This window comes from Carcharodon carcharias, chromosome 3, assembly GCF_017639515.1.
Source record: "Carcharodon carcharias isolate sCarCar2 chromosome 3, sCarCar2.pri, whole genome shotgun sequence".
NCBI classification, from domain to species: Eukaryota; Metazoa; Chordata; class Chondrichthyes; order Lamniformes; family Lamnidae; genus Carcharodon; species Carcharodon carcharias.
In genome coordinates this window covers 152,132,190-152,155,991 of record NC_054469.1, presented here as the reverse complement: position 1 = coordinate 152,155,991, position 23,802 = coordinate 152,132,190, and the positions used below count along the sequence as shown (strand labels likewise).

General features: G+C 40.8%; 1 protein-coding gene across 3 annotated transcripts in view; it reads left to right on the top strand.

Annotated features, from left to right (window-relative positions):
* Positions 1-23,802, top strand: part of rbms3 (RNA binding motif, single stranded interacting protein) — a 699,194-nt gene that overhangs the window by 150,542 nt on the left and 524,850 nt on the right. For all 3 annotated transcript variants that reach the window (XM_041183426.1, XM_041183425.1, XM_041183427.1), the window contains exon 2: positions 2,523-2,692. In XM_041183426.1, the coding sequence (XP_041039360.1) occupies positions 2,523-2,692 (170 nt within the window). The remainder of the gene's footprint in view (positions 1-2,522; positions 2,693-23,802) is intronic.

Sequence of the window (23,802 nt, the reverse complement as noted above, 5' to 3'; positions counted from 1 at the left end):
TTGGATATTCTACTGAAAAATATTATAGCTGTGACTTTGTTGTTGATGTCAGTTTAGTTCGGCACAATGCCTGATATTCACATTCTTTTGTAATATTTTCTCATTTTCAAAATAGAATGATGTACATCAAATTACCTGTCAAGTTATGAATATGAAGGATGTAAATGAATTTCTGGGTAGAAGCTCAAAACTCAAATAAAGCAAACATTCTTTTAGGCCTCCCAGGAGGTGCAGATTTTGAACATGTCAGAACATAATCAAAATACATGCAAATCCAGCTTTCAGTGTTTCCTGACAGATATTATGTTGATTGAAAAATGTGACAACATTGCAAAATGGGTGAATTAAATTGTTCTTTCCCACGAGTTACTTAAAGAGCCAATATGTTTCACGTTGTTAAGCCTGTGGGGGAAAATATGATCTCCTGTAAGAAATCTACTAGAAGCCAAAAAATGGCAGCTATCCCACCGCCTGCCCTAACCACAGTTGGAATTATGTTTGAGGCACAGGTAAAATAACAATTTGACGATGGGCCTAAGAATGCAAAATTGAGTCAATCTCCTCTTTGGTTGGCTTTGATGTTTCTTTTCAAGCTATGGCCTTAAACTGAATATTTTAGACTTTGGGTTTGATCCTAATTAGCACTAGGTTGCTGTGCCTCATTCATTTTCAATAAGACTTAAGACTACTGATTGTCGATTGCAATTGAGCTTTAGGGCCTGCTTTGAAACAAATCTAGGTTGTGCAGTTTCAGGGGGCATTTCATGAAAATCTGTTTGATATCCATGTTTGTGGAGGGAGTAGATCAATAAATGGTTTATTTGATTTTTGGAAGTGGATGTGCAATTCTTTCAGTTTTTCATTAAGGTTCGCATATTGGTTTATATTTTTGGAACAAAAATGCAGACATAGATATTTCACTCTGATTTTGTATTCTGTATTTCTCTATTTACCGATTCCAATTGCACCATCCTACTCTTCACACAATTTTCTGTTTAAGAATATGAATTTCAAGTGGAAGAACAATGAAGGAAAAAAAGGCATTGGAAAGACACTTTTTTTTAAATGTGTGCCTTTATATAAAGTTGAGTGGGTAAAATTCAAGAAATGATTTACGTATTGAAGTATAAGTCCAATTTTGGAGACTGGGTGATAGGCTAGCACACAGCACTTGTATCATAGAATTCAGATTTTTTTAAAAACTAGACTTGTGAGATGTCCTGTCTGACAAGTTTGGGTACTTTTAACTCCATTCTTAGTGTGCCCAGATGCACAGCAAAATAATCCTATGGGCAGAATTTTCTGCCCACCAGGTGGGCGGGCCCGACCCAATCTCCGGTGGGCGGGGAGCCGATCCCCGCTGGAAAAGCGGGCCCCGCTGCCATTTTAAATGGGCAGGCCAATTAAGGCCCACCCAGCGTGATGCCTGGCGGGAAGCGCTATGCACTACCTGTGCAGGGCGGGGGGGGTGGTGGGATTCCCCAAATGCGAGAGTGCATTCTAACGCACATGCTCATGAAAGAGCGCACATCTCCCTGAGGCTGAGTGCTGCCTCGGGGAGATTGCTGAAAGTTGTTCAAACATTAAAAATAGAAAAAAAAAATCCTTAATATGTCCCCTTCATGTGACAATGTCACATGAGATGGGACATGTTAATAATCTTTATTAAAGATTTTTAAACCCTACATGAAACCTCATCCCGCTGGTGGATGAGGTTTCATGTTTTTTCTATTCCCCGCCGGGGCTCCTGGCCTGCCCACTAACCTTAAGGTCGGAAGGGCAGAACCTTTAATTGTTTTAATTATCCTGTCAATGGCCTCAATTGGCCATTGACAGGTCGGTGGACACACAGCTGATTTCGCTGTCCACCCACCTTCCTGAAGATTTAAATGGGATGGGATGATATCGGGGGTTTCCCTCGACGTCATCCCGCGTCACTTTGCACGTTGGCGAGGGGGCCACGCCTCCTGCTCACCAATGGCAAAATTCAGCCCTATAATTCAACATTAATCGCCAATCTTAATCTGAGAGGCAAAAGATGATGCAAAATGGAACTGACATGCTGATCTCTTGAGGTTGTATTTAAAGTGCATTGCAAGTGCAGTGTAGGCAGAACTTTATTGTGTTTCTAGTCATTCTACACTTAGCCTGGGAGTAATTGATGTCGACATGGTGCAGAAAATGTGTTTTCCAATGTAGAAATACCATATCTAAAAGGATTTTTGAACTGTATTTTAGGTTTAATAAAGCCAGCTCTCTATTTTATGACTACATAAATCTTTAATAATATATTATTTGAAAGCTCTTCTCCCAATTTCACATTTAAGTTCTTTTAGCTTCATCTGCCAATAAGATTAAACGTTTAACAAGATACGTGCAGGATTTGAAGTATATGCGTTACCATGATGGAAAGATAAACAGGACAAGCACCAAGGGGTTAAATGGAAAATAGGATAGATGCTGTTGCAAAGATTAATGAATATATTTCTCATGTGTTTTGTATTTTTTTTCATCCGTTTCAGCAATCCTATGCACCAGCTCCTCACCCTATGGCTCCTCCCAGTCCGAGCACAAACAGCAGCAACAACAGCAGCAACAACAGCAGCGGTGAGCAGCTGAGTAAGACAAATCTGTACATTAGGGGTCTGCCACCAGGCACCACCGACCAGGATCTCATCAAGCTCTGCCAACCGTAAGTTCCTCTATTCCATCCTTTTTTAAAGAGTATTTTCATCCACATAAACATTGTCCCTTCATCTTTTGATTGACCTTAAGAAGGCACTATTATGACACAGAGTGGTAAAGGTCATTTTTCTGTCTCATGAACCTCACCTGAAGAGTGACAAATATGAAGTATTCTTCTTCCTCATATCATAACAATATATTCTAATATTTACAAATAAGATGGGAAAAATTACTTTAAATGTATTACAAGCACCTGTTTTCACACTTTGGAGAGGATACACAATGTCACTTCAAAGGCATTGTTTTAATTGCAAGACAGGTAGAAATTGTGTACTATATTCTGCTAAGGGGGATACCTTTTATGCTGCTATTTTGTAATTTTCAATGTCAAACCTTACAAGGGTTATGGTCCCAGGCTACATACATCCTGTTTTCAAGATCCATCTTGTGCCACAGCTCATGTGGGTGTGATTGTTGTGCAGCTCTTTAGGTCATAACAAATGCTCTCATTTAAGAGTTTACTCCAGGTTTAATATTGACCTAAATTTGACCCAGTTGTGTGTAAAATGGGTTTCTGCTTATTTCTGGCTAAATTATGGTAGTGGAGAGGGAGCAGTTCCAAGGAAATTCCAGGTCATCATCATTAGAATTAGTAAAATATCATGTTTTTGTTGTTGTTGTCCCTGAAGAGGAAACGTGCATTGAAAAAAATTTAAAAGTTGGTGCAGTCTGCTATTGTGTTACTTAATGGCAATTAAAATAAATCTTTTTCAGAAGTAGTCATCTAACCAGTGTGTTTATTATTCCACTTTCTCAATGCCACATCACAAAAGGATATATGTTAAATCCTATAAACTAAATACAGTATCTAGAATTTCTTTCTCTCCCCTGAACAATGCTACAGTTTGTAGGGAGATGGAATACAGCATATGATTGAAATATCTTGGCGTAAAAACATAAAAGGTAAGTTTCCGCTCTCAGCCTGTATTTGGCAATTTATGTCTTGCAGTCCTCAGCAATATGATCCTTTTAAGTCGCATGCATTTTTTTAATCCAGAGAATTAATATTTAAATAAAGCATTCCACACAGGTCATTATTACAATGTCACATTTAAACATTCATAGGTCTAACTGCACACTGTGCCAATGATGAAGTTGTCAGTGTTCTATCTAGTTGAGTCTTATCAGGACTGACTTGTATAATAAATAAGCTATTTTGTTTTTTTTAATGAGTTTAATTTTTAGAAGTTTCAAGTTTGATTCCCTACGAGTGTTGAATTGGCAGCTAGGATTGCAGCGCAGTGCTACAGTTGCCTTGAATTCCATTGTACTAGGCAGGAAAAATCAGGAAAGCTGCCTGCTCCAATGCCTCTAAGTGACCACAGGATCTGACTTAGCTGCAATGCCACAGTGGAGGAATAGTCTACTGCGATCACTGTCTTGGTTGATGCTTTAAGAAAGGCAATTGGATGAAGTACCAAAGGTGTTTGTGTCCATATATTGAATCTCAACAGTGGTTAGTGCCTTTGAGAAAAGAGTAGAGGAAAATAGAGAAAGTCAGCAAACAATGTGTTTAAATAAAGAAACTGGAAAGAAATGTAATTAATGCTTATGTTGCTGATGTTTTAGTGAGTTTATCAAGTGTATTGCTGAGCCATACATACCAGGAAGCTTCCAGATTTGAATTATCAGTCTGCTGAGTTAACATTGGCTTCCATGCTTCTTCGTTAGACAGCATAAAATGATTTAGGGTTCTGGACCAGAGACCATTGCTGAAAATTGCATGTCTGGATTTCAGACATGAATAGAATTGAATGTTTGTGATTTCTTCCTGCGATTAAATCGCGTGTTGATGCGGAATGCTGAGGGAAACAAATCCATAACGACCATTTATCAGTTCAGGGGAGAAAACCCAATGAAAGATCAACATTGTACTTATACCTAATGGAAAGAGAGACTTACATTTATAAAGCACCTTATCATGTCTTAAAGAAATAACCTAAAGAACCTTACATACAATACATTACTTTGAACTGAAGTGATTGCTGTTATGTAGGGAAGCACAATTGTCATTCTACAAACACGATTGCAAAAACAGTGAGATGAGTGACACTGGTAAAAGCCTTTCTGAATTCCCTGCTATCTTTCAAATAGTATGTTATGAAATTTGACACTCATTTATATGAACAGAACAGGTGAATGGGGCTTTTCTTGTGTCATCCAAAGAACTAGGTCTCTATTGGATACAGCATTCCTTCAGTATTGTCAACTTGGTCCCAGAGTGGGGATTGAATTACACCCTTCTGACTCGGTGGTGAAAGTGCTGCCAGTTGAACCAAATTTTTGTTTATTAAAAATAGTTTAATTTTAATTCAGCCTGCCTTGTTGTGTTGTTTTTGGAATTCTAGCAATGAAAGAAGGCTTCATTTACTCTCCAAATAAGAATTTCAGTCACCTCATGATGGAAGATAAACAGTGGCACTGCTCCTTTTTAAAAAAAAAACAACACCCTGAATGGTCACGCAAGCTTTCCTCTCCACATTACTTAACAAGTTGTATTTTGGTAACAACAGAAAAAAAAAAAATATATATATATATATAAAACCTAATTGCATGTATGCCCATTACAAGTAAAGAGACTGGTAACGTTTTTAAAATCCCTAGGAAAGAAAACAGTTATTCAGTATGTCATGTTTTCAGATGACAAGTTTCCGTCTTATTTCATTTAACTTCCTACTTTGCCTTTCAAACCATATGTGGGTGTTTTAAGTTCAAAGAGGCTGTAGTGAGATACTTCAATAGAAAATTACAGTCTTCACAGTAGCTTTTTTTTTAACAATGACATATATTCTAAGTAATAACAGGCCATATGAATGAATGTACAAACATTTTTAATGCTGTTGAGATCTTACTTTTTTGCTGTGATAATTCAGATTGCTAGAAAATAACACCAAACTGTCAGGAATTTTGAAAGATTATTGTGGATTAAGTAGTCTTTCTTTGTGCCACTGAGTCAGAATAAACTTGTCAAAGCACTTAAACTCACCTGCATCCTAGAATGTCTACAAACAGCATGGGAAAACCAGCACAGAGCTGTTCCTTGTCGCTGAATTAGGTTTGCGAATAAGTGGCTGAATCTGAATTTGGATTTGGGGACTGAATCTCTGTTTTCAGTTGCGTATTAATCCAAGTGTAGGATTTGGCTTCCTTCAAATTGTATTTTTTTTTACCTTATTGCCAGATCCTTTCTATTGCCTTGAATGCTAAAGTATAAGAATTCTTTGTCTGTTGACTGGGGGTGTTTCTTTAGTCACTGCTTTGTGGTCCATTTCATGGTTGCAGCAAATTCTGTTTTACCCCCTTTAGTGTCGGAATGTGAAAACTATATTCCTGTGGATTATGAACTCTGCTTGTAGTAGAGGATAGCTCCGTGGGCCAACCTAGAATTGTACCCTTTGCTTTGAAATTGCTATTCAATTCGTTCCGATCCCTTGCTCTTTCCCTACAGTCCTGCACATTTCTCCTTTACATGTATATACATAATTCCCTTTTTTAAGTTACTACTGAAACTGTTCCCACTACTTTTCCAGCAGCGCATTCCGGCAGCAATCTGCATGAAAATATTGTTGATGGGCTAATCTGCCTCTCCTGCAACGTTTTTCTCCTGTTTACTTTGGCTTTGCAAGAGGACAGCTGATGAGATCCTGCTTAGAATTTTCAGAGGCTACAGCCTGTGTAGGGGTGCAAGGAGGAGAGGGTAACCCACCCTAGCACATTATCAGCAGGGTTCAGAGAGATGTGGTATTGTCAGTGTTAGAGGTCAGTTTTCACAAAATGACGTTTGTTAGTGAACTCTGGCATGTCAGCATGGAAATCTAATGGTTGTCATGCATTAAAGAAAAAATTGAATTGTGGATGGTATTTTTAAATCATTTTAAAAATTCTAGGTATTTCAACTGGTCTCTAGGTGCTGGGCAAGGCAAGGTGGGCTAAACTGTTATTTTTAATTGCTTGATAGCCATCACACAGTGTGAATGGGGTCAGTGATTGTCTTTTCTTTAGATGTTCAGGATTTGGGAATGGAACCTGCATGTCCATTTCACAGCCAGCACTCTAAATTGGGCTGGATCTCTGAGCCAGATTTGAGGTCGGTGCCAGTTCAGAGCTCTGGAGCTAAATGATTAATTTCTAAATTAGATGCACATTCAGTGGGATTTGCTTTCAAAATCCAATATTAATTTGGAACACTAAACAGGACATTCTACATTTAGTGATGTGTAATGAGTCAGATTTGATAAGGGAGCTTAAGGTGAAGGAACCCTTAGGAGGAAGTGACCATAATATGATAGAATTTACCCTGAAATTTGAGAGGAAAAAACTGGAATCAGATGTAACGGTATTACAGTTGAATAAAGGCAACGACAGAGGCATGAGGGAGGAGCTGGCCAGAATTGACTGGGAGATGAACCTAGCAGGAAAGACAGTGGAACAGCAATGGCAGGAGTTTCTGGGAGTAATTTGGGAGACACAGCAAAAATTCATCCCTAGGAAGAAGAAGCATACTAAAGGGAGGACGAGGCAACCATGGCTGACAAGGGAAGTCAGGGACAGCATAAAAGCTAAAGAGAAAGCATACAATGTGGCGAAGAGCAGTGGAAACCAGGGGATTGGGAAGCCTACAAAGACCAACAGAGGACAACTAAAAAAGGAATAAGGAGGGAGAAGATTAAATATGAGGGTAAACTAGCCAGTAAAATAAAAGAAGATTGCAAGAGTTTTTTTAGATATATAAAGGGTAAGAGAGAGGCAAAAGTGGACAATGGGCCGCTGGAAAATGACACTGGAGAAGTAGTAGTGAGGAACAAAGAAGTGGCGGAGGAACTGAACAGGTACTTTGCATCAGTCTTCACAGTGGAAGACACAAGTGACATCCCCAAAGTTCAAGAGAGTCAGGGGGCAGAGGTGAGTATGGTGGCCATTACCAAGGAGAAGGTGCTAGGAAAACTGAAAGGTCTGAAGGTGGATAAATCACCTGGACCAGATGGATTACACCCCAGAGTTCTGAAGGAGATCGCTGAAGAGATGGTGGAGGCGTTAGTGGCGATCTTTCAGGAGTCAGGGAGAGGACTGGAAAATCGCTACTGTAACCCCCATGTTTAAGAAGGGAGTGAGGCAAAAGATGGGAAATTACAGGCCGATTAGCCTGACCTCGGTCGTTGGTAAGATTTTAGAGTCCATTATTAAGGATGAGATTTCAGAATATTTGGAAGTGCATGGTAAAATCGGCAAAGTCAGCATGGTTTGATCAAGGGGAGGTCCTGCCTGACAAATCAGTTAGAATTCTTTGAGGAGGTAACGAGTAGGTTAGACAAAGGAGAGCCAATGGATGTTATCTACTTGGACTTCCAGAAGGCCTTTGACAAGGTGCCGCCCAGGAGGCTGCTCAGTAAGATAAGAGCCCATGGTGTTAGAGGCAAGGTACTAGGATGAATAGAAGATTGGCTGTCTGGCAGGAGGCAGAGAGTGGGGATAAGGGGGTCCTTTTCAGGATGGCAGCCGGTGACCAGGAGAGTTCCGCAGGGATCGGTTTTGGGACCACAACTTTTCACATTACACATTAATGATCTAGATGAAGGAACTGAGGGCATCCTGGCTAAATTCGCAGATGATACAAAGGTAGATGGAGGGTCAGGTAGTATTTAGGAGGCGAGGAGGCTGCAGAAGGATTTGGACATGTTAGGAGAATGGACAAAGAAGTGGCAGATGGAATACAACGTGGGTAAGTGTGAGGTCATGCACTTTGGTAGGAAGAATAGAGGCGTAGATTATTTTCTAAATGGGGAGAGAATTCAGAAATCTGGAGTGCAAAGGGACTTGGGAGTCCTAGTCCAGGATTCTCTTAAGGTTAACTTACAGGTTGAGTCGGTAGTTAGGAAGGCAAATGCAATCTTGGCATTTATTTCGACAGGACTAGAATATAAAAGCAAGGATGTGCTGCTGAGGCTTTATAAGGCTCTGGTCAGATCACATTTAGAATATTGTGAGCAATTTTGGGCCCTGTACCTCAGGAAGGATGAGTTGGCCCTGGAGAGGGTCCAGAGGAGGTTCACGAGAATGATCCCAGGAATGAAAGGCTTAACATATTAGGAATGTTTGAGGACTCTGGGTCTATACTCGATGGAGTTTAGAAGGATGAGGGGGGATCTGATTGAAATTTACAGAATACTGAAAGGCCTGGATAGAGTGGTCGTGGGGAAGATGTTTCCATTAGTAGGAGAGACTAGGACCCGAGGGCACAGCCTCAGAGTAAAGGGAAGACCTTTTAGAACAGAGATGAGGAGAAACTTCTTTAGCCAGAGAATGGTGAATCTATGGAATTCATTGCCACTGTGAAGGCCAGGTCATTGAGTGTATTTAAGACGGAGATAGATAGGTTCTTGATTGGTAAGTGGATCAAAGGTTACGGGGAGAAGGCGGGAGAATGGAGTTGAGAAACTTATCAGCCATTATTGAATGTCGGAGCAGACTCGATGGGCCGAATGGCCTAATTTCTGCTCCTATGTCTTATGGTCTTATGGTCTTATTTGTCTCTTTTGTTTCCTAACAGCCCTGACCTACTTCTACAACAGTTGCTTAAATGATTAACATTTGTTTATATTAATTGGTATCATCACCAAACCATTACAGATCTGTGATGTCACACACCACCCCTCAACTGATGATAGATTGAGAATTTAGACAGTACTTTGTTCTTGCCTAACTGTTTTTCATTTGATCAGACAGTAAAGCTGAAGTGCAATTCCAATTAAAATTTCTTTTAATATAATCTTCTTTGCAATGAAGAAAATAATTAGAAAAGATTGGGTTTAAGATGTCCTGCTGGATCAGTGAGTTTATTGAGTACATTGTTGAACTGTACATATTTGGAAGATCCTACATCCAATCCCTGGTCCGCACTGAGTTACTTGATCTTGGATAGGGTGGTGGAGGAATGCTGCAGTTGACCTCAGCATTCCTTAGTTAAAGAGCAGAAAAGCTCCTAATTGCTTTCTAGCAGCAACTCATGCTGGAAGTGTAATTATATGGACATTGGGTAAGGACATGGTTGAACTCAGGTATGATGTCTGCCAACAATTATAGTCATAAATTGAATATGAGTAATGGTTCCCTGAATGAAGTACCAGAGCACACCTGTGCAACTGTACTCCAGCAAGGGCCAACAGCTTCAGGAGAGGAGTGGAGAAAACTGAGGAGAGAAAAAAAAGGAAAAAGAAGGGTCTTGTTACTTGAAATGTGTACGCTTTATATACCAATTGGCAGAGTTCAGATATGACTGCTTACTGTATATCCCTGTCCACTATTTTTAGGCAGTCTTTAACCCACTTAAAATAAAGAAATTAATATTTTGCTAAGAATAGTGTCCAGGGGAATGTAGTACTAGTGCTTTAAGTGTTCGTCATAAATTCTACTGATTGGAAATCCTGCCTCACAGCTTGTCTTCTGACTGCAGGAATGGGTGGTGCTTAGAAATTGTTAATGATATTAGTTTGTCAATACATACTAAATTTAGATTGTATTCCTTTCCCTTATTTTCACCTATAGGGTAACCCATTTTAATAGCACCCATTTAAAGGTAGTGTTAAAGTGGCAGAACAAATTGGCACAAGCCCAGCATGAGGCAGAGCAGGAGATATTGTAAACAGCAACAGAGCTGTTTTATTCCACTAACAGCATTGACACATCAGCAACTCTTAAATACCTGAAAATGGTGGAAGACAATGGTAGAAGGAGCAGCGAGGAGGACCAAGCAGCTCCAAGGGAGATGAGGAACCCACTGCTCATCAGCATGTCTACCAGAACTAATTGAACTAGTATACTTCAAACCCTCCAAGGATTAATCAGTGAAAAAGCTGTGCCTCACTAGAGAAGTAAAAGATGAATTGTGCCATCTCTTGGAACTGCATCTGGGCAATATTCATCACTAGAAAAGGATGACTGCTGAAATGGTTTATGGCCATCAGCAAAGCTTTGTGGACATGAATGCCATTATTTCTGAGGAGAGCCATTTCAAAGGGGAAACATTGGTTACTGACACATACTAGGTTGAAGACAAGTTGAATATTTGGATCTTTGAAGATGTATGTTACCTGATGAACCATGGTGCATCATTTTGCTTTTTCTTCTTTCATAGGATGTGGGCATTGCTGGCAAGGCCAGCTTTTATTGCCGATCACTGATTGCCCTTGAGGAGGTGGTGGTGAGCTGCCTTGAACCACTGCAGTCCATCTGGTCTTGGTACATTGACTGCTGTTGGGAAGGGAGTTCCAGGTTTTTGACCCAGCGACAGTGAAGGAGCATTGATGCTGTACAGTTCCAATTCAGGATGGTGTGGGATTGGCGGAGAACTTGCAGGCGATGGTGTTCCTATGCATCTGCTGCCCTTGTCTTCCTAGGTGGTAGAAGTTGCAGGTTTGGAAAGTTCTGTCAAAGGAGCCTTGGCAAGTTGCTGCAGTGCATCTTGTAGATGGTACACACTGCTCCGACTGTGCGCTGGTGGTGGAAGGAGTGAATGTTGAAGGTGGTGGGTAGGATGCTGATCAAGCAGGGTGCTTTGCCCAGGATGGTATCAAGCTTCTGGAGTAGTTTTGGAGCTGCACTCATCCAGGCAAGTGGAGAGTATTCCATCACACTCCTGACTTGTGCCTTGTAGATGGTGAGTTACTTGCTGCTGAATTCCCAGCCTCTGACCTCCTCTTGTAGTCACAGTATTTGAGTGGTCCAGTTCAGTTTCTGGTTGATAGTGACCCCTAGAATGTTGTTAGTGGGGAATTCAGCGATGGAAATGCTATTGAATGTCAAGGGATGATGGTTAGATTCCTTCATGTTACTTGCCACTTATCAGCCCATGCTTGAATGTTGTCCAAGGATTGCTGTGTGTGGGCATACACTGCTTCAATATTGGAGGAGTCACGAATAGCACTGAACACTACAATTATCAGCGAATATCCCCACTTCTAATCTTATGATGGAGGGATGGTCATTGAAGCAGCTGAAGATGGTTGGGCCTAGGATACTACCCTGAGGAACTCCTCAGCAATGCCCAGGCACCGAGTCGATTGGCCTACAACAACCACAGCCATTTTCCCTTGTGCTAGATATGACTCAAATTAATGGTGGGTTTTCACCCTGATTTCCATTGTCTTCAATTTTGCTAGGGCTCCTTGATGCCACAATCAGTTAAATGCTATCTTGATGTCAAGGTCAGTGACTCTCACCTTACCTCTGGAATTCCACACTCTGTCCACGTTTGAACCAAGGCTGTAATGAGGGTAGTAGCTGACATACCCTGGTGAAACCCAAACTGAGCAGGTTATTGCTGTGTAGGTGCTGCTTGATAGCACTGTTGACAACACCTTCCATCACTTTGCTGATGAATGAGAGTAGACTGATGGCAGTAATTGACTAGATTGGATCTGTCCTTTTTTTGTGGACAGGACATATCTGGACAATTTTCCACATTGTCAAGTAGATGCCAGTGTTGTACTTGTACTGGAATAGTTTGACTAGGGGCACAGCTAGTTCTGGAGCAGAAGTCTTCATTGTTGCAGTCAGACTGGTTTAGTGTCATTCAGTTGCCAGGAAGAGGGATGTTGTTGATGGCTACGGGCTATGTGATGGAGTTCAGAGTGGGGACCAAAAACAATGGCTGGGATTTTCCCTGCCCGCTGGTGTCAGGTGTGTTCAGACAATATGGCGAGAAGGCATTTCATGGGGTTGTGAAACCAGTTTGCGATCGTCCGCTCCCCCCCCACCACCCAACAATGGAGGGTCACGTTCCGCGCCAATGAGGTTGGGAACCTCATTGTAATGCATCAGCATATCATTATAAGGCCAGCCCATCGGACTCATTTCCCCTCCCCCACCGGGTCATCTGCCCATATTGGTGGGAAAACACGCTGACGTGTTTCACAATGGGGTATATAAGGCTTGCACTCAGCAGGCTGCACTTCGCTCAGGATTTCAAGGTTTGTTTGCCTACCTTGCTTCGGTCAACATTCGCAGTCATGAGCGCCAGGCTTCACAGGCAGCACCACATCACTTTTAGGGGAGCACACGGGTAGGTCTCTACATCCAGATCAGTCATATGTGGGCGGCTTTTCAATAACTGAAGGCAAGGCTTGCATGGGGAAGGGGGAGAAGTGGCCTTCGGCAAGGGAAGAGGCTGCAGGATGAGAGCTGTACTGGGGAAAGGGGATATCCCAGGATGTGTGTGGGAGCACATGTTGATCTGCGCAAGTGGCCTCAAGATGGTGAGAGCTGAAGAGGCAGTCTCCGGAGAAGATGAGGCCAGATGGACATGTGAGGGGGATGTGTGTGAGAATGTGTGATGATGTGCCTTGAGCTGGCAGTGAGTGAGATGCTAGTGAATGTGTGTAGGCCTTGAGTGTGTGAGTTTAGAGTGATGAGATGGTTGCCTTACCCTGGCTGCACAGTGAGATCATTCTACCCCTACCTGCATTGGATGGCTGAGTTCTTCCTTGCAACATTGGTACTGATCATCACTGCCATTGTCTACCAAGTTGGAGTGGTAATATAGGCCAGAGCGGGGGTAGAGGACATCACAACGTGCCTCCCACAGCATCCAAAAAGTGCTCGAGGACTGCAGTCTTCTTGCCTTTCGGGGCCATGTCTTCTTTGCTGCAGACCTGGACTGGAAGCACTGAGTGCGGCTATACTTTTAATCTGATGCCTGACGTGATGTAGCGATGAGGTGTTGGTGTGGTGAATGAGAGACCGCCCGCCATGGAAACAGTGTATTTCCTGGGAATGCATAAATAATGCAGTGGGTTTGGGACGATTCGGCATGAAAACCCGCCATCACAGCCAGCGGGTAAATTTTACCTGCCCGCTACTGCACTTCGTGCAAATCTGGGACGATTCTGCCCATTAGCTTCAGATAGAAAGATAGAATGTAGTGAAACTTATTAGTTATCATTAGGAGTAATTGATTCAAATTTTCTTTTATTTGGGACAGCCTGCATAATGTGCAAAGCTCCTGTGCAGATATTCTACAACATGTGTAACATGTCTGAGATCTAAAGAGCATAATTTATACTTTACTGCAAAGACCTATTTAATTGTTACAGAACATGTGTAAAGAAGACTCTCTTCAGTAGCTATTGTCTTCCAGGTGAAGGTGAGCAAACAAAAACTCCAAAGTAGTAACAGCAGCAACCCAGGAAAACAGCAGCCAGAAAGACTTTCTCCAGTGATGCACAGAAACATAGGCCCTGCTAATAACTGGGAGGTGGAAAGGGAGTGGTAAGGAGGATTAGTGGCTGAGAAACATAGACTTCTGGGTAATGACAGGACTTAATTTTTTTGAATGGGCTTCCTGGCCACCAGCAGCCACATTGACCGATCAGGTGTCACAGGAAGGCGTTTGGAGAGCAGAGCAGAGTTAAGTTAGACATCGGCAGTTGGGGGCTCTGTCATTAGAAGTGTAGTTGGACATTGGGAGAGATCATGGGGGGAGTTGTAGAGATCAGATATTAGAGGCAGGTGAGCCATACATTGTGGGTCCGATCATTATGCTGGTGGGGTGGCGGAGAGGTTGCTGACAGCTGATCACAGAGAGGAGAGGTTGGATCGGCCTTTGTCTGTTTGCTTGGGGAACCAGGGTGAAGCATTCTTACTTCCTTAAGTAGCCCACAAACTGTTCTTACTTAATGGATCCGGCCCTCCTTGCCTCCGTTCAATTCCAATTTTCTTGGTACCTTGCAAATTTGAGAGTAATACTCTTCCTGCCCCACAAAAACTGTGATCTCCTGGGAGGAGCAAAAGATACAAATAAAAACCTAAGCCAATTTGAGGAATAAATATCTGGGAAATTCCTGCCCAGCCCTTCTGGAAATCAAAATCAGTCCAACAGATTATTCTGGTACTTCATAATATGCAGTATCTGCTGGTGATCTCCTGCCTCAGCCAGGAACAAGTATAGTCCATGTGTGGTGTGATCTACATGTCCACTATTCTCAAGGAAAAGAACCACTTCCTGACATTTAACCTAGATCTGGCCTTATACAACTTTAACTCATGACCCTTGGTCCTTCCAAACCAATTTAGTTGGAGTCAGCTGTCAACTTGAACATAATCTATTATCTTCAACTCAGACTTGCTCCAATCACCCCTAAGCCTGTTTTTCTCTAAAGTGTAGAGTCCCAGCTCTTAGCCAATCTTGATAACTAAGATGCTATAAATTTTCACATTTATAACAGCAAGGCTTAAACTTAGACATAGAGCAGTGATACTTTCTGTATCAAGGTAATAACACTGAAAAGTGTCGAGCTCTTTTATTTGGATGAGTAATTAAACACACTGCCATTTGTGAATAGGAGGATGAATGCTGTCAGTTGCTTTAATGCCATATTTATATTGCAGAGTATTCACTAAACTGACTGCAACTCTGTTACTGTTGAAAGCAGTCTCTATATTTATGTTGTGGGGAAACAAAGGATGAGAGAAAAGTTATACTCGGAAGAAAGAAATAAAGATTTTAAAGAAGAGGCAGACATGAGGAAAGTACAAAAGAACAGACACATTGCACATCTTTCCTCTGTCTGAGTATGTGTTCTGGAGGCAGCCTCTCAGCTACATCTTTATCTTACAAGATATTTGAGACATTTGGCACAATAATGTTCTGTCTGTCACTTACTTGATGGAAATTTTGCAACAGGCTTCACATTATTAAATGATTCACAATGAAGTATTATTTAGAAGTCGCCATTCCAGGAGGCTTTGTAATGCTGCAGGGATGTAGTAGTTCTCAGTGATCTTAGTTACGCTAATGCCATTGAATATTTCTTTTAAATTATCATGAAAATGTATACATAATTTTTCACAGTGGGCTCTCTCTTACTTTCTTGTTCAAAAGAAGGGTGAAGAGGTGGTGTTATTTAAACCTAAGCAATTTTTATTAAATGGGCAAATTTGTCAGCGAGAGCAATGTAAAGGGACAGCCACTATTACACAATTGTGATAATAATCTTTGAGCACTTGTCAAACTGCTGGCAAACCACTTAACCAATATAAATGACAAAACGTTTTGTGACCTAGTGTGCAATATATGTATGAAACAGCTGAACTAAAATTCCAGTTTACCTACAAGGCCTTTCATGTAGATAGAGCTGTTTAGTTTCTTGATACCCTTGCTTTCTATCTCAGTGTGCAATTGTTCCATTGCTTCAATAACCTGGTGCAGTAAGACGGGTTTGTCCCCATTTCAGGAATGAGAGAGGGGAAGGGGATAGGTGCTTATGATGGTGAGTCCTGGTTAGAACATCATTTTACTGGCATGAGCTGCACCTTTTTTGTTGGGTTACTTTTTTCTTCTACTGGAACCTATCACTTTTTTATGCTTTCCATTTTACTTACCTATCTCACATTAGCTAATTGCCCAGATTGCTTACCCACCTTGGAATTGTAATGAGCTGATAGTTCTTCAATTTTAACCTGCTCAACTGAGTCAGCAGCAAGGACAGCCATCCATTGTTAGCAGCACCCAGTTATACATTATTGGGTCCTGGTGACATCATTGTGGGGCCAGGAGGGATTGATATCATTCTCTTGATCCTACATAACATGCTGCTGTGGCCCTATACCCTCCCCCTTTCTGAGCGCAAGACCACTATTGGCAGCAACTGAGGTCAATCTCTGCTATCCATCTAGTGGGACTTTCATAAGGGCATGCTGTAGTTCACCTGCTGAAAATAAATCAGGCCTCGATGTCTTTTAGGTATCTTTTCTTCCTTTAATTTTACCCATCATGCCTTTGTTTATCATGTATGCATAGCACTTCTGTCATACAACTTTCTTTTCTCTCTCTAAGCACTTTACTAAACATTCTATTTCTTCTCCTGTGTTTGGTTGTGTGTTTTTTCTTCCTCGCCAGTTCCTTTCCCTTGTTTTTGAATGCTGTTCATCTGTAATATCTTCTACATCTGAGGAAGGGGTCAGTATCTGCAACATTGATGTATTCGCTCCACAGATGCTGCTTAATCTGCTGAATGTTTCTAGTGATTTCTGCTTTCATTTCAGATATACAAAATATGCAATGGTTTGTTTACTATATGATTTTTAAAAAATATATAGAAACATCCATTCTAGTTTAAATGAAGAAGAGGCCAGTGATTCATTTCTGGACAAATAAACCTGATCCAAAATTAAATTGATTACTAAACCGACAACAACATATTTATAAAGTGCCGTTAATGTACAAAAAAGTCACAAGGTACTTCACAGGAACATTATAAAACAAAAGTATGATACCAAGCTGCAAAAGGAGGTATTTGGTCAAATGACCAAAAGCTTGGACAAAGAGGTAGTTTATAAAGAGTGTCGTAAAGGAGGAAAACAAGGTAGAGAGGTGTAGGGAGGGTATTCCAAAGCTTGGAGCCTGGGAAACTGAAATCACGGCCACCAATGGGGTAGCAATTAAAATTAAGACGCAGAAGAGGCCAGAAATAGAAGAGCATAGATACCTGAGGGTTGTGGTACTAAGATCCTTCTTTCCAAGTGCTGGGAATTTTAAAAGAAATCTCATTATTAAATCTGAACTCTCAAATATTTGTGTTCTTGGTCTTTGAGATGAATGGGTATTTTTTAATTATTGATTTTTAAAATACATTTTAATGGAATAAAAGCACAATTTGAGACCCCTGCTCTTTACCAAACTTGTTTCTTATTAACACTGCATTCCACCCGAGGGCCTCAACTATCATGATGACTATGATTGTGACCCTGTAGTGCCAATACAGTTAAATTTGGCAAAATGAGGACGATGTATAGGTAGGATTGGAGAAAATGAATTGTTTTCACTTTGAGTATGCACACTCAAGTGTCAGGAATAGTGATAATTTATATTTGATGATAGAAATCAAGGTGTTGGAACTCTGAGATAAATGCAGGGACAATCCAGCACCTAATAGAGGGAGAAAGATCAATTACCTTTCTGGTGAAAGGTTGTGGACCTGAAAGCAATGCCCTCTGCTCTGGTCGTTTCTTGCATTTTCTAATTAATGATAGGTCTGATATGGAGGAATTTTTGGTATATTGCTCCTTCCTCCCCTCCAACCTGACTCATCGTTCAGCCTCAATTCTGAAATTGTTTTTTATTTTTTGATAATTCTGTTGAGTACATTTTTGATGGAACCAATCTTCACTGGAGAGGTAAGCACATATACAGTAGTACAGTGGTTATGGTTATTACTCATGTAATAGAACACTAATTCAAATTCACCATGGCAATTTGAGAATTTGTATTCAGTTAAAAGAATAAGTCTGGAAATAAAAATCTGTTTTCAGTAAAGTAACCAGGAAGTTGCTGGATTGTCCTAATGATGTCCTTCAGGAAATATCCATACTTGGTCTGGCCTATATCTGATTCCAGTCCCACACCCATGTGCTTGGCGCCTACCTCCCCTCTGAGGTACCTTAGGGCAGGTCACTCCAGTTGTGTCCAGAGGAAAGGGCAATAAATGCTGGCCTTGCCAATGATACTCACATCTCAAGAATAGCACACAAGTGAATAGTCTATTGATCCTTTTAAAATGGATTGCACCACTCTTTGCATCTGTTTACTATCTTGCTAAAATTAGTTATCAAAATGAAATATTGCCCAGTCTGTTCATTTGTAATATTGTTATTTGTTGATTTTTGATCTCATGGCATTGTGTTTCCAATGTGGAATAAGTACTCATGTGTCTCACTTAAATACCCCAGTAATACAGTAGATCAATGTCCACTAATTATTGTACTTAACTATTCAAATAAAGTAAAATGGACATCTACAGTTATTACATATCTTGTAAAGTACTGTTTTCTGTAAATCATTTCTACAGAAGTTTTATTTTAAACAGAGGTTTCTAATCTGATCATTTATGAATGCATTGTAAAACCATATTTTTTCCAGTTCTTAAAAATCTTTTGAGAGTAAGGCTTTGAGCAATTTCATTTTGGTTTGAAGTCATATGAGTGGGAGCATTGTAGCAGCTCCTTTGGATGATTGAGAGTCACTGACTATAAATCTCATGCAGGAAAGTGTGGTGTCTAATTAGAGCAATGCTCATCTACACCTTTACATGTCAATGTTGCTTTATAAGAAGATAACCTAGTGAAATTTTAAATTATTTTATGGACAGAAAGATATGAGCATTTTGAAAAAAATACGATGAAAAAATGTGTTCGCGTAGTGCCATTACACAGCCTATGTTGATTCCCTGGAGGCAGGCAGCACCTGGGGTGCTACCTGTGCAGCTTGTATGGTGTTTATCATTAATACCATTGAGAAAACTCATGTGGGCCACACAAATAATGGCCTGTGACACTGCCTGCCCCTGTGGAATCAACATAGTCTGCGAGGTGCAAATACATTTTTCCCTTATGCCTTTTAGTAAATTTGTCATAGTGAATGTTATGAAACATAACAGAGAATTGTGTAGAAACATCAGTTAGTTTTTAATTCACAGTGTATTTGAAATTAGTATAAATGTTCTATTCTTGCCTTAATTTTGAAAGATGATATGGAGCTTTCAACTGAATGTTCAATAGTAGTTGGACTTGCATGCATGTAAGAAGATGTACATCACAAACAGAATCCTTCCACTCACTCTCTCATTATTTCTTTTCAAAAAGAGTCCAAGAATATTAAATGCATGACAAGCACTGGTAGAGTATTACACCTGATCACACGACTTCAATTAATGTTAAATAAAAACAAAAACAGAATTACCTGGAAAAACTCAGCAGGTCTGGCAGCATCGGCGGAGAAGAAAAGAGTTGACGTTTCGAGTCCTCATGACTTTCGACAGAGCTTGAGTTCGAGTCCAAGAAAGAGTTGAAATATAAGCTGGTTTAAGGCGTGTGTGTGGGGGGTGGAGAGAGAGAGAGAGAGAGAAGTGGAGTGGGGGTGTGGTTGTAGGGACAAACAAGCAGTGATAGAAGCAGACCATCAAAAGATGTCAACAACAATAGAACAAAAGAACACATAGGTGTTAAAGTTAAAGTTGGTGATATTATCTAAACGAATGTGCTAATTAAGAATGGATGGTAGGGCACTCAAGGTATAGCTCTAGTGGGTGAGGAGAGCATAAAAGATTTTTAAAAAATTTTTTAAAAATAATGGAAATAGGTGGGAAAAGGAAAATCTATATAATTTATTGGAAAAAAAAAAGGAAGGGGGAAACAGAAAGGGGGGTGGGGATGGGGGAGAGAGCTCACGACCTAAAGTTGTTGAATTCAATATTCAGTCTCAACAACTTTAGGTCGTGAGCTCCCTCCCCCATCCCCACCCCCTTTCTGTTTCCCCCTTCCTTTTTTTCCCAATAAATTATATAGATTTTCTTTTACCCACCTATTTCCATTATTTTTTAAAAATCTTTTATGCTCTCCCCACCCCCACTAGAGCTATACCTTGAGTGCCCTACCATCCATTCTTAATTAGCACATTCGTTTAGATAATATCACCAACTTTAACTTTAACACCTATGTGTTCTTTTGTTCTATTGTTGTTGACATCTTTTGATGATCTGCTTCTATCACTGCTTGTTTGTCCCTACAACTACACCCCACTCCACTTCTCTCTCTCTCTCTCTCTTCACCCCCCACACACACGCCTTAAACCAGCTTATATTTCAACTCTTTCTTGGACTCGAACTCAAGTTCTGTTGAAGGGTCATGAGGACTAGAAACGTCAACTCTTTTCTTCTCCGTCGATGCTGCCAGACCTGCTGAATTTTTCCCGGTAATTCTGTTTTTGTTTTTGTTTTGGATTTCCAGCATCCGCAGTTTTTTTTTGTTTTCAATTAATGTTAATTGTTTTTACCTTCTAAAGACTGAGGGAAAAGTAGCTGAATATTTATTTTTGCTCATGGTTTCACACCAGCAGACATTTTATAAGCGGTGGCTATGTAGGTGGCACACTCATCTCTGATTCAGAAAGTTGTGGGTTCAAGTCCCACTCATAACTTGAGCACAAAAATCAATGCTCACACTCCAGTGTGGTAGCGAGGGAGTGCTGCACTGTCAGCGATCTCATCTTTTGGATGAGATGTTATACTGAGGCCCCTTCAGCCCTCTCAGGTGGACATATTAAAAAAAAACCCCTGGCACTCTTTTGAAGAGGAGCAGGGATGTCCTGGCCAATATTTACCCCTTAATCAACATCACAAATAATTATTATCTGGTCATTATAATGTTATAATATTTTTGGGAGTTTGCCGAGTGCATGTTGGCTGCCCTGTCCTACATTACAACAGTAACTACACTTCAAAAATACTTAATTGGCTGTAAAATGCTTTGGGACACCTAGTGGTCATGAAAAACGCTATATAAATGCAAGTTTTTTTTTTCCGAGTTCCAAAAACCCGGAAGCCACCTTGAGTAGGCAAAGAGGAGTAACTGAGAATGAGAAAGAAGGATTTTTGGGACCGAGAGAGAAAGGTAAGTGAGGGTGAGGAAGAGCAGTAGCAGAGGATGGGGAATTTAAAGGTGGGGAGTGACTTGCATAAGAACATGAGAAATAGGAGCAGGAGTAGAATTTATGGCCCCTTAAGCCTACTGTGCCATTCAGTACTGTCACGGCTGATCTTCTACCTCTACTTTGCTTTTCTGCCTCCTCCCCATGTTCCATTATCCCTTGAGAAACCAAAAACCTATCTACCTCAGCCTTGAATATACTCAATAATGGGAAATCATCAATCCTCTGGGGTAGGCAATGTCAAAGATTCACAACCCTCTGAATGAAGAAATCTGTCCTTCTGTCAGTCCTAAATGATCAACTCTAATCCTGAGACTATGGCCTGTTGTTCTAGATTCCCTAGCCAGGGGCAATAAACTCTGTGTCTACCCTGTCAAGCCCCTTCAGAATCTTATATGTTTCAATGAGATCATCTCGTATTCTTATAAACTCCAGAGACTGTAGGCTCAATTTATTTAGCCTTTAATTTTAGGTCAGCCCTCTCATTCCAGGAACCAATCCTATGAACCTTTGCTCTACAATCTCCAATGCAAGTATATCCTTCCTTTAAACATGGAGATCAAGGGCCAGATTTTCATTGAGGAGGCAGGAAGGTTGAATTGGGAAACTTCCCAACTTGGGAGACCCGTCTCCTTTAAAAGGGCCTCCATGACTTTGTTCCAGGGAGGTGGGGGTGGAATGGAATTGGAGGGAATTTGGAGGTGGCCATGGAGGCAGCCAAGTGCTGAGACTGGCTGGTTAGAAGGTCCACTTTACTTCTCTGGAACTTAAACCCAGTTGTATTAAAGGCTGTAGGCCCTTTAGCCTGCACCCACCTAACTCCCTCAAACCCAGCCATGCCCCCTTATATCCTCATGCCCCCTCATATTCCCCTGCTCCTCCATGCCCTCCTTGTACCTCTGTAGCCACTTACCCAGTATCCACAATGGATAGACTTTGAACCATGTGGAGATGGAAAAAAATTACACTTCTAACAATCTAACATAACTCTCACTCAAACATACTTGATACCATAATAACTTGAATTCATGAAAACCATTTTAAAAACTTAAATCTCCTCAAGTGGTCAATCTGTTGTAAAAAAAAACAAACAAATATCTATTTCACTAACCACATCAAAGATAGCTAATCCTTTAATAACCTCCTGAAACCGTCAATCAAAATTTCTATATAGCCCCTTGCTAACATAAGTAGTTCTGGACCTTTTGAAACTCAGCCAAACATTCACAATGGCCACAGCTACAATAACAAACCTTGGGAAACCTAAATGATGGAGTCTATTGAAATTGCAAAAACGCTTATCAATTAATGTACTCCAGCAGCAGGTGTATTTTTACACTAAGTGAAAACTGCAGACTTTTCCCCTCAATTTTAAAGGGCTAGGGATTTAAATCACTTCAGATTGTGACACTTAAACAGACCTTAAATTTGCCCTTCACAAGCATTTCTGCTGTCTTCTTAAAATCAAGGCTCCCACACTGTGGTTTAAGATTGTTGGAGCAATGGAAGTTGGGTGTATTTGTGCTCAACAGTCAAATCAAATGGCCCTGCTGAGATGGGTTATTTCCCTTGTGTGATTCATGCCCCACCCCTTCCCCCTTCCCCTTTTCTGGAAAAAATGGGTTCTCCCAGAAATGGAGGCAGGACTTCCACATCCGGGTCCCGCCTACCATTTTTAAAGGTTTGTCAAGTCATCCCAACTCGACAAAAGGCTGCACCAAAAGTTGCACACTACTCCAGGTGTCATCTCACCAAAGGCCATTACAATTGTAGCAAGATTTCCTTATTCTTGTATGCCAATCCACCAGCAATAAAGGCAAACATTCCATTTGCCTTCCTAATTGCTTGTACCTGCATGCTAACTTTGTGTTCCTTAAATGAGTACACCTAAGTATCTCTGAACATCAACGTTTAAAGGTTTTACACCCTGGAAAAAATATTCTGCTTTCTATTTTACCAAAGTGAATGCACTCATACTTCTCCACACCATATTCCATCTGCCAACTTTTTGCCCACTGACTTAACCTGTCGATATCCTTTGCAGCCTCCTCGAGTCCTCATAGCTTACATTCCCACCTAACTTTGCAGAGGGGACAAACTTTGATCCCACCAGTAACTAATAGTAACTCACTGACATTACACTGCACTAATAATGAATAGTAAATCTGGTTAAAAATTGGGTTCCTATCAAAACTAACAGCAAGGCCAACTCACTGATAGTCTACCCCTATCAGTTGCATATAATGACCCAATAATCATCTGTAACTAATAGTAATCCTATAACATGCTGATATTTACCCTGAAACCATAGCCGGAGTCCCTATTACTGCACAAGGAGTGATATGGCTCTTCAAGTGAGCTCATTTTTAACCAGCCTAACTTGTCTCCCAATATCCTTGGCGTCTGGTTTTGGAGTCCAATTCCATTTGAAGGTGACAATTTGAAACCGGGAACCACAGTCTGAGCTGATCTGTATTTGGACTTCACAAGTCAAAACAGGGTGGCACAGATGGACCTGAACCAAAGCAAGAGATTCCACAAAGGGAAGTATAGAGCACTTCTCACAGGGCACTTGTCCTAAA